Source organism: Pterocles gutturalis, unplaced genomic scaffold, assembly GCF_000699245.1.
Source record: "Pterocles gutturalis isolate BGI_N339 unplaced genomic scaffold, ASM69924v1 scaffold37092, whole genome shotgun sequence".
NCBI lineage: Eukaryota > Metazoa > Chordata > Aves > Pterocliformes > Pteroclidae > Pterocles > Pterocles gutturalis.
In genome coordinates, this window is record NW_010116890.1 from 1 (window position 1) to 11,940 (window position 11,940).

The window sequence follows — 11,940 nt, forward strand, 5'->3', positions numbered from 1 at the left end:
CGCGAGCCCCGGGTTTGCTTCTGCTCCAGGTGGGGTGACCTGACACTGTTTTTAGGTGAAGAGAGGCGCCTGTAGGTAGGAGCTGAGGGATACAGTCTAAGTCTTTTTGCTCAGTGATAGACTTAGATCTGTAGCTTGAACTACGTGTAGGTGGGGCGATGTAAAACACTGAGGTGGCATGAGGCTGGTATGTACAAGTCTGGACAATATAATAGTGAAGAATTAAGACAAAAAAAAGTCTTAGCGATTGCTGATTTTTATAAAATACCGTGTCTTTTGCATTTTCTTACTTCCGCTGTTATGTATGTGTAGTGCACGTTTTTATGCAAATACCTATGCACGTGTGCACGTGCATACAAATTCCCTTTTTTTTTGAGAGAGAGAATGATGTGCACAGGAAGGGGTTAATGATGCCATAAGTGTCATTAAAGGTGAAGAGGACTTCTGTTCTTGGAACTTCTTCAGAGCTCGTAATGAAAAAGTTACCTAAGTTAAAGTTTGGGAGAAATTATGAAAGTTGAATCGTTCTCTGTCATGCTTCTCATCTGTAGTTGTTAGGGCTTCTCAAAGGAGCTATACTTTAAGCACTTAAAAAGGTTGATGAATTACCTGGAGAATGTCTGTGTGAAACTATTGGTATTAGTTTGTGTATCATATTTACTAAAATAAGTTTTTGGCATTCCCAAACTTTAAGTATTAAAAAAATCCGAGGAATAGTTTTGAGCATGTCTCAGAGCTGTAAGTACTGCTTTTTTGTATTATCAGTACAATGTATTTTTCAGGGTGTAGGTAAGTTGCACACCAGATACGAAATAATTAGCAGTAACATTGTATAACATGTCAAATGGGGAAAAGTAGCATTTGCAGTTTTGTTATGATGCACCTTTCAAAGGAAATTGTGACTGACTTTTGAACATGTTGGATGTATGCGGGGCAGCTTTCTGATATTTTTTTTTCCTAGTGGCTGAGATGTTATGTGAAACTAAAAAGAAAATACAGAGTATTTATGGTAGATTCAGGAGTTTATTAAGAACTTTCTTTTTGCAATAATTCAATAATTTATTTCTTTTGATTTAATAAATGCTACTATCAAAATAATCTGCTGCTTGATTTAAGTGAAAATGTTCTTTTTTTCCCTGATACCACTTGCAGGTTTTTTCCATTGATATTTAACATGAATGAATAATGTTTGGTGAGGTAGAACTGTATCTTCATATGCACAAAAGCTTACTTGTAATTGATTAACTGATGTGGTTTGCTTTCTGTGATTCTTGACTGTTGACTTTTTATTGCTTAAATATTGGGTTAATACATGAATAAGTCTGAAGAAACAATACAGTTGTGGAAAGAGCTGGTGAGTCTTGGCAAAACCAGTTCACTCAATAAGTTTCAAGCATTGGTTTCTTACTCTGTGCTTGAGGAAAGTGAGTAGCTGCCAGTAGAGCTGTGCTTTGCTTTTGGTTTGAATTTTTTGTTTTGCTGACTGACACGAGCACTATAGTCACTCAGGGGAACTTTCAAGGGCAGGGAAGAGAGGTAAACATTGTTGGGTTTCAATGGGATGCTCCATATGCATATTTGAAATTGTCTTGTACTAGAATCAGGGCAATGGTCACTGTTGTTGAAGTAAAGGGAAGTTCAGTATAGCTTTTGTGTTGGAATAATATGTGTTTCTATCCAGCCCTTTTAAATGCTTCTAATTTGAACTTCTTTAAGAACATGTGTATTTCGTTTATAGGAAATCAACATTCTTCAATGTGTTAACAAAGAGTCAAGCTGCAGCAGAAAATTTTCCTTTCTGTACTATTGATCCAAATGAGAGTCGAGTACCTGTGCCAGATGACAGATTTGACTTCCTATGCCAGTATCACAAGCCTCCAAGGTAACTGAAATTCCTAATATTTTTCTTCAATTAAGCAGCTGAAATAATATTAATGAACCCAAAGTCTTCATAGAAGTTTAATGCCACTTAAATGTCTGTAAGTTTTTACTGAAACCTGTTCTAGAACATGAAATTGTATATGTGCCTGGATTATACTTTTTTTTTTTTTTACCCCCTGGTATGAGAATGAGAAATCTAGGAGCTGCCAGTTATTGCTCAGCAGCATTTGGGGCTTGGTGTTCCTGTCTTTGAAGGTGGTGGCTCCCAGGTGACTTGGAGGATCTTCTGAAGAGATTTGGAAAAGGAACAGTACTGGACATACCTAACATGTCATGGGGTTGATAATTTGTAAAATTTCCACCCTGTATTTTGTATTGTTCAGAATATTGTGTATGCTGTTCGTAGGCAAACAAATATGTATCAACATACCTGTGTCCTCAGTCTTTTGACAGTAAGCTTTATAGGCAGCCTTTTGTCCCCTGACTTTCTATGTCCTTTTTATAGGATCTGTTAGTTGTTGTCTGGTATGTTCAGGGGTATTCCTACAATATGTCTCTTCTAATTGTTTCCTTATTGTAGGAGTGTATTAATTTTTTTCACATCAATGTTTTTTGCTGTTGACTGTTCCTGTAATCTGGTCTATGGTTAAGTGTGGGAACTGGATTTTTTCTTGAACAGCAAAATATAAAGTGCTTCCAGAAACTTAAATAGACACTTGTGACTTGTTAATTTCAGTTTGCAGTTACTTGCAGAGGCCTCTTGAATCAAGTGAGTCAACATAAATCATAGGGCAAATCAGCATGTATGTCTGTGCTTGTGTTTAACACTTGGTCCTCAGTTTTAGAGCCAGATCACACCCACAATTAAAAAAAGGATTGATTAGTCACCTATCAAAAATCCATGTGTTAAGTTAATTTCCAGGTCCAAACAACTTGCTTCTGTCTGTAATTTCTGTGCACTTTTTAAATACTGAAAAATGCATTCATATGGAGCTGTTTGTTTAGGTGGATTATTATAACATGTTATCTTGTTTTTCCTGCTCAAGTGAGTATTAAGCATACTTGTTACTGTGTGGATTGTAAAACAAAACTGCAGAATTTGAGACAAAACTTTATGGCTGTTGCTCGTGCAGAGATAATGGTGTGGCTTTTATGTTTTGTTGACAATTTTTTTTCTAATTTGTAGTGTTATTGCTGTTTTGGCCACATCAATAATCTCTTTTTCTTCTCACTTAGCTATGACTGGCTACTTCTTTAGAAGTGACAAAGAGATTATTACCTCTCCCCTACTCCTGCCCTTGGCCGTCTATCCTTACAAGGAGTGCTAAGGTTGTAAATATCTGTATGCGTTTTCTCTGACTTGCAAGCTCTCTCTGGACAAAAGTCACCCTTAAATATTGATGAAAATAGTATATTTACTGAATTGGATAATAATCTCGATGTAAATAGCAAATCAGCTTTCATTTGAATGATCTTTTGACTTTTTAATGAGAGTATTTGTTACTTAAAATCAATGGATGTGGGGTTTAGTGGGTAGTTATAGCTCCTAAGTTCACTTATGCTGCTTATACGATTTTAATACTTCACTATAACAGTAATAAAGCAGTGATAATTACTGATTAATTCAGTAGCACCGTAGTCTGAGGTAACTCCTGGGCTGTTTGTGCTTGTCTGTCTGAGACTAACTCTGGAAAAAAAGGCTATGGTCGCAAAGATATAGAACTGAATTGTAATTTAAATTCCTTAATTTCTGTTATATAGTCTTGGTTTTGTTCTTCATTTTATGTAATACGTTCTGTGTTAATTTTCTACTTGTTTGGATTAGTAGACATAATCCATCTGTGCATACCGAAAGTTTTATAAATAGTGAGTTCTCTTTAAATTAGGCTCTTGTCTAGCCTCAAGATTTTGTCTTTTAGATTCTAAAGAATTCAGGTTTTTATTTCCCGTATGTTATACTTAGTCATCACATAACTGCGATCATTGTTGGGATGTGGGAAAAGGAAAGAGAGGAGTTTGTCTTATCTAAAATAGTGGATGTCAGGCCAAAGTGATCTTGCCTTGGTGCTTGCTGTGAGCAAGGGAAGGGAGGGGTGGTACTGGGCTGGGCTGGCACATTGAGCTGGGATTGCTGCTGCTACAGAGAGATGGGTTCTATTGCCAATAATATTGCTAGTATGAGTTTATGTCCATCCTGCCATTGGAGGAAGAGTTAGGCTCTTCAAGTACTGTTTATTGCTTGAAGATCAGTTCTTATCTCTAAAAGAAGAAAGCATCAGCTTGGATGGGACTCGCATGCAGTTACTTGCTAGCCCATGCTGAAAGCTGATGGGTATTACTTATTGGAAATGTAAATGTTTGTAAATGAAACCATGTAGGCAACAATTTAGAGACTATTATGTAAAGGTAAATCTGTACTTAATATATGAAGGTATGCTGCCAGACCTTATAACTCGTGCTTTTTTTCTTTCTGTAGCAGTGGATGATGTGGATGGTGTATATGACTGTTTGCAGTAGATAAATTCAGTGACATAGACTATGCAGAAGGTGGGCTCCAAGAACTTCCAGTAAAAATGACTATGTTGCTGCCAGATGAATTAGATGAGGAAGTTTCCTTGAGCTTTAATGTTACCTGCTGTTTGCTTTCAGGTGTGAATGAAATTGTGGATGTTAAAAAAAGAGAGACCTTAATATATTAAAAATAATTCTGAATGCTTGTTATTTTAAGGTCTTACTTTATATTCTGTTACTAACCTAATTTATGTATTTAAACTACTTATTTGTTTGTTTTAAATTTTGTACAATATTCAGTGAAAACTCATATTTGTTACATTGTGCCAACATATAGCTTTTTCAGAAAGAAAAGACTGTTGGCCTTTTGTTTTGTTGTCCTCTGCTCCCCCAACATGGGTATTTTCAGACAAGGTTAGACAGACTACTGATTGAATTAGTTACAGTTTAGTAATTGGGAAGAGAATATTTGGACTGATTCACTTTAGGAGAAAGGTGTGTTGTTTTTTTTCCCCCTAATCTATGAATCTTAAGCAGGTAGCAGAGGATGAGATCTGCTAATTCTAAAATGGAAGAGAGATGTTCATCTCAACAGGTAGCTCCTGCCTTGAAAATTGGGACTTGAAAGCCAGAAACAGTTGATCTGTTAACTGCAGTTAATATTTTTCACGCGACATTTTGAATTTAAAAGTGATGGGTTTCTTACACAAGAAAAGAACTGTGTGTGTAGCACATCTCAAGGAGTTTTAGTAACTTAATAAAAGCTTTAATAAAGTTATTCTCATGCATTTTTTGTTCTAAACTTCATTAAGATTCTGCTTAATCACTTCAAGCCTAAATGTATTTTTTAGTGTAAGTATGTCAAACTGATGGCATTTGGACAAGTGATTTGTGTCATAACTCACAAATACCTTGCAAGCCTCCCCACCAGGCTTAGCCTGTGAGGTTCTGCCCACTGCCGTAGCTGTAGTGTACTGGGCCTGACCAGGAGATGTGCCTCAGTGGTGACATGTGATTCAAGCCTCAAAATGATTTGGCGGGGGGGGGGGGGGAGCTGCTATTTCCTCTCTTATTTTTATTTTGTGCCCCACATTATCTCCTTACTGCAATTATTTGCATTTTTTAAAAAAATTATTTTAAACTATATGATTAAAAGAAGTACTCAGGTAGAAGCAATGTAAGCCTAAGCTATGTATTAACTGCAAATAGTTAAAACCGAAGGACTGTATTGGTTGATAGTAATCAACCTGCGTGAAAACATTAATAAAAAAAGTTATTTTAAATACTGTGTTTCTGCTTCCTCCTCTGGTGAAAATCAGTTTAGATTAGAAGCAGAGATGAGTAAAATGTAAGTAGGTTGGTTTATAATTTCTCAAGTTATCAGTATTCATTTAATTCCTTGTTTGTTTGCACCCATAGGCGAGTGCATTGCTTTGCACGTATGTGTTCACAACACACAATTTTTATTGCAGCCACAGACATTTCTGTTTCACTTAGAACTGTTTTTAATAATTCCAGAGTAAAACATGAATAACTTAGCTGGATGTAACTCTGGAATATCAGCATTTGTAAGACAATCCAATTTTTTACAGAAAACAACTGAAAATTGACAAGTATATCGTGTTGTTAATGTGATTCTTCCTTTGGTGTTACTGAGTTTGCCTGCTCTTTAGTTAGTTCTGAGCCTCTGTAAAGCAGCTTGGCTGTGATCCTTGTTCTAGCATCGCAAATGAGTAGTTTGCCAGCAACTACAGGACGACCTTAAGTAGTGGTGCCTTCAACCATTTCTTTAGCCTGGTGTGAGAAGGCAAAATTTAATTAGGTGTATTTTGTTGGTGTAATAACTTACTGAATAGTTTGAGAATGCAGGCATTTGATGTACACGCGACACTGAGTATGTGTCTTAATCCACATTGAATCTTTTACCTTTTTTTTAAATCATGTAAGTGAAATTTAATTAGTAGATTTTTCACTTCTGGTTCATGTGCTGTTAGGTTAGAGTCCTGTCTGTCAGTGCTATGGTTAAAATGCTATTAATGAAATTGTTTGTGCATAGAAATGACCAGGGTTAATCTCGGGTACCTAGTTCTTCAGGAGCAGATTCCTTTAATTACCCTGTTTAACAGCTTTTAAAGGCAGAAGAGCCTGTGCTGGAACCAGGACTTGAGTAGCACATTTGGCCTTACTAAAGAGAAAAGGAGAGCTGGGCATTTTACCCTAATACTGAAGAATCTGGCCTTTTTGGTATGTGGGACCTAGGATCAGGTAGAGTTTGAGTTGAGAGAAATTTCTTGAACTATATAAGAAATTAATAAAAAGCGAGTGTGTTATGGGAATTATCAACCAGGCTTACTAGAAAATTGCTGCATTTTGAACTGAGCTGAAGCTGTCGTGGCTTTCCAGGGTGTCCTGGTAGATATGAGGTTTCAGTAAACTGTAGTAAATGCTGCAGAGAAATCATTGGGCTGTTGTTTTAATTGGAGAAAAGAGATTGTGGAAACCCAGAAGAATAAAAACCTAGGGAGAGAAACAACGTTTTGGTTATGGTGTTTAAATCTAAGTCAAGGCTTCAGGTGTGTGCTGCCTGTGAGGTTTCTCAACTAAACAATTACTTGTGGAAGCCCATGAAATAAATGTATGCCTCTTCCCCTCAAATTTTGGAAAAAAAATATGTGCACAACAAATTGCAGATACTGTATGTGGGTGCATTTTAAAAGAAAAAAAGTAACTGGTTGCATTGTGCTGTTCAGTACAGCAGTACTGAACAAACAGATCAGGTAAAGAAACTCCTCTTGCCTGTTTAAATAACTGTTTTGGACAGAAGTTGTAAACAGAGTTGGTGAGAAACTGGTGAAATGAGAAAAAGGTGAGATGTCCTCACCTTCAAAATGTGTAACCCTATGGATGCACAAGTCCCTTATTCCTGAATAAATCCCCTAACCACTGGACTACAAAACTGTACTTTCTTTGTCCCAGTGAGTCATGCTCTTTGTTGCACAATAGCTTGTACAGTGAAGGTAGTAGGCTAACACTGTTATTGCTGTATTTCTAAGTGAGGTAAAAAAATCCTTGCTCAAGGATTATACCTGTGTTTACAATATAGAGAGACTTCTGGATTGGGTAATCAGTTTAATAGTATAAATTCCTGTGACATGCTTTATGGTAGATTGGTGTTGCACTGATTTGTACAAATCATCAGTTGATGCCACCTGTTCCTGGTGGTCATTTGAAGCTCAGTGACATTATGCTAATACTGACTAACGAATCTTAAGAAATGGAAATTAATCTCTTTAGAGGAGGGGAAAAAAAAAAGAACAATCCAGTTAAGTCTTCTACATTTAAAAGTGCTAAACCACACTTGAGATATATGGTACTTCCCCCCAGTCTTTGCAGTGTTTTCTGTTTATTTAGTTTCATAAAGTCTACTGTTTGTCCTTCACAGCATAGGCAAGTGTGGCTAGTTTCTGCCTTTTTCTGCTTTTCTCTGTGTTCATCTAAACAGGGATTTAGGCTTAGGAAAGGGGCTGCCAAGAATAGGGATAGTTTTATTTTGCTTGGAATGTTAGCTTTGTGGTATCCGAGGTGAAGGTGAGAAAACATCCTGGAAACCAGGATACTCATCTTCAAAGGTGTCTTGCTCCTATTAGTCAATTGTAAAATAAGTGTGCTGGGATTTTCTTTCCATTGTCTAGCAAATTAGGTTGATTCTGGTGATAGAGTGGCCATCTGCATATGAAGACTTCAAAAGTAACCGCTGTTCAGAGAAGGTTGCTGTATAGGGTTGGCTAGGAGGTCACAGGCTGGGTCATCCCTAGCGCTTGTTCACACCTATGTGGTTGCTTTGGTCTGTGAACAGCACTGCAATGGTAGGTCTTTGGAAAAGACATCTTTAAGGTAGACCACAGAGTTTATATCTTTAGATTTGAATCTCATGTTGAAGAATGCTCACCGTAAAAGGAAGCTGTTCACTGCTTTACAAATGGGCCTTGTATGTTCACATAGACTTCATAGCATAAGTCACACCCTTCCAGTCATTGTTATTAAAGCTATGGGATGTGAATGCTACTGTCAGTCAAATAGTGAACTGTTGTATTAATCTTAACATAGTGCTAATGAAATATAATGGTGATAATTTAAAGTGTTTGGTGGAAATTAAGTAGTATTCCAGTTATGTATTTTGAAGTCATCAAGTTGGAGATCTTGATGGCTGTGGTCTGTGGTTCCTGATCTTTTGTAAGTGAGGAATTTGAAGCAGTTCAGTGTGGTTCTGTCTCTGCCACCGTTTATGATGGTGGTGTCATTTGCATGGACTGTATGAAGGTGCTTTTAGTCAACACCTTATGACAAAGTTTTAGTGTTTTTTTTTTCCCCTGACTCAGCTGGATTTTGCAAAGTAATTTGGTTTAGAATATACCTGAAAAGATTAAAGACCATTAAGTTATTTGCTCATTTTGAAACAACTTGAGAATCTGCAGAGGATAAAAGTGCCTGCAGTTTATAAATTGCCATACGCATTTCCCATAGCTCTAAAGCTCATTTTCCATTTTTTGTAAGGTAATTTGAACTTCATGATTATTCTGTTGTTGCTTATAAAATGTTGTATAGACATGTCTGCTAACCCATTGCTGTTAACTATGGTGGAAAACATCAGAGCTGTTGACATTATAATGCCAGCTTCATCTTAACTTGTTTTCTCCTTTCTTTCAAATTGTTTGCATAACCCTGATCACTGCTAGTTTTAATCACCACTGTATTAAAAGAAGTCCTTGTCTTTTGAGAACATTTCAGTTTAACTTGCTGAACTAATGGTAACCTTAGAGGTGTGCTATAGCGGAGTGCAATGGCCATTGATGTGTCTTATCCCTTTGGTGCTATGAAAACTGCTCATGACAGGTGACCGACTTCATGCCTCAGTGTTCCAGACCTGGTTGATTAGTTGTCAGTATGATTCCACACTTAAACTAGTTTACTTCATTTTACATGAATAATGACAGAGAAATTAAGGGAAGGTTGGTGTTTTACATGGGAGGGGGGAATCTTGTGTTGCAATATATATTGCAAGTTAAGTAAGGAAGAATGCTACTGTAATGTATAGCTTGTTCCAGAAAAACAATGTTGGATTTACATGTTCTGAATTTATTTTTGTGCCAAAAGTTTTTGCTAATACGCTTCGGTAATAAAACTTCTACCTTTTATATTTCAGCAAAATTCCAGCCTTTCTGAATGTGGTGGATATTGCGGGCCTTGTGAAAGGAGCCCACACTGGCCAAGGCTTAGGAAATTCCTTCTTGTCTCATATTAACGCCTGTGATGGGATCTTTCATCTGATGCGTATGTAAATGTATTTATATGTTCTCTCTGTAGCTTAAGGACAGCATTATTGTACTCAAGAACTGTGGAACAAATATCCATTACAATTTCAACTTTTACCATTCAATTCAAAGTAATCAAGTCTCGAGTTTTTCCAACCAAATCCGCATCCTTTGCTGTGTGGTGGGTGCATGTTTCTTCATTGGCATTCTGCTGAAGACTTAAAAAGGAACTGGGTTTTTGGAAATCTGCAGTAATGGTTTGTTGTTTTCTTTTGCCAGCAGTGCATGGCAGTTGATTTGTTTAGTTTTATGAAGAAGGAGAAATGGAATCAGAAAGTGAAAATACGGAGTTAGCAGCAGACTCTGGGATCCTGTTCCTCACAGGGCAAGCCTCAGTTTTCCCTTTTCCAGATTTCTGTGTGATGTAATATTGAGTCTTGAACACATGCCCCACCCCCCCATCTCGTGAATTCTGAACATTTCTCTGTTAGAGTAAGGGCTTTGATTTTCCCTTTGATCACCTATTGCCACAGTACAGAACCGGCCTCCAGCATCATATTAACAGTACTTACAAACTTGGCACTTAAAAGCTTGTTGAAAGTGTGTGTTGGTTTGCAGTATGCTTTGAGTGTTGGAAAAGGCTTCTGGTCTGAAAAGATTGACCTTAATAATGTTTGTGCAGATTTGAGGAAACTGGACAACTTTGTTGCTGTCTTTTGGCCATTATTATACAGTGAGTGATGAAACAATAGAACAAAATAGAACCTTTTTATTTGGTGATTGGAGTAAAAGCTTTTTTGTGGGCAGGGTGTTTCTAAAACAAAACACAAAGGCATGGAATATTTCTGCCTTATAGTACCGATGTAGATTAGAACCCTTGTTCCCATGAACTTGTTTTTTGAAGCATATTTATACAGAGCAGTGAGTTGATGTGCCTCTACAGTCTGCATGCTTGGTGAATAGGTAAGTATTCTGCCTCAGTCAAATGCAACATATTATGCATCAAGAATGCCTAGAGACTGATTTGATGCAGGGTGCTGGTACTGTGCTTTCAATCAAGTGTGACAAGCTTTGTGGGGAAAGATATGTTCTCAGGCTTATACTGTTGAAAACAGGACATGCTTTTGGGAACATTCACCTTTTTTAAGGTCTTTCTAGTACCTGGAAGCCATCTATAACTGTGCAAGTGTGGAGCATTACTTCTCCTTTGAAAACTTGGCCTTTTTTATACTTTATATCTAGTACTACTATTTTCTGTTAAAGTCGTTTGACACGTACTTTCAGTAGAATAGAAAACTATAGGCTATTGATTCTAACTAAGTAGTTAATAGTATTTAAAACCAAGACATTTTGAAAAGGCGAGGCCAGATCCGTACTGGGTAGAGTCAAGGAAGTCTTCTGAGTTTGTGCATAATTTTAGGAACTAGTTTAATATGTGAAAGCTGTACCAATACATCAGTATATTTTAAATATTTGTAACTACCCAAGAGCCATTGCTACAGTATCCCTAGAAAAAAACGGGGGGTGGGGGAATCGGTTTCTCCAAATCCATTGCTATCCTGGGATTATAATTACTGTTTTGCCTACTGTCAGTTGAGAACAAGTGATAAACTCTTTATACTTGCTCTGTTTTTCTGTTTGTATCATAAATGTTTGTTAAGGAACAGATTGCTATAATAACCAGTGGAGAAGATGCTTTTAAATCTATGTGTTGAATAATTCTAGGCATTTGTTTCAGGTAGCTATTATAAGGGTGAACACTATTTGTATTGTTCTTTGGGGATTGAAAGAGGAATAGATTTGTGGGTTTTGAAACCATTTGGATACTTTGTATTAACATCTATTTCTTCTAATCTAGTCTTTCATTTACTTGTTAATGTGTTTCAGTTTCTGTTAGGGATTCTGAAATGTATTGGTCGTGAAATGATTGTTGCTGTTTTTCTTCTTTGGGAGCGAAAAAAGATAATGGAATCACTTTTAAAATATCACTTTTTCCTTTTTCTTTTAAAAATCTTAACCCTGCTTCTTATGGTGCCCTTGCTAAATGTTTTGGCTAGAATGCAAGCTAGTGATGAAGTGATGTGTGTTGATTGCCCAATAAACACAAGGATCTTTCAAAATATTACTTACGGATATAATAATAATTATAAGCTAATGCAAAGTTTTGCGGTTGAGATGTAAAACTGCTCTTTTTTTTTCCTTGCAAAGTGCATATTAGTTCTACTTTCCTTTCCCT

At 36.8% G+C, this 11,940-nt stretch overlaps 1 protein-coding gene across 1 annotated transcript in view; it reads left to right on the top strand.

Moving 5' to 3' along the window:
* Window positions 1-1,742: 1,742 nt before the first annotated feature.
* Window positions 1,743-11,940, top strand: part of OLA1 (Obg-like ATPase 1) — a 99,901-nt gene continuing 89,703 nt past the window's right edge. The window contains exons 1-2 of the mRNA XM_010075639.1: window positions 1,743-1,882; window positions 9,596-9,723. Of these exons, the coding sequence (XP_010073941.1) occupies window positions 9,720-9,723 (4 nt within the window). The 5' untranslated portion in view covers window positions 1,743-1,882; window positions 9,596-9,719. The remainder of the gene's footprint in view (window positions 1,883-9,595; window positions 9,724-11,940) is intronic.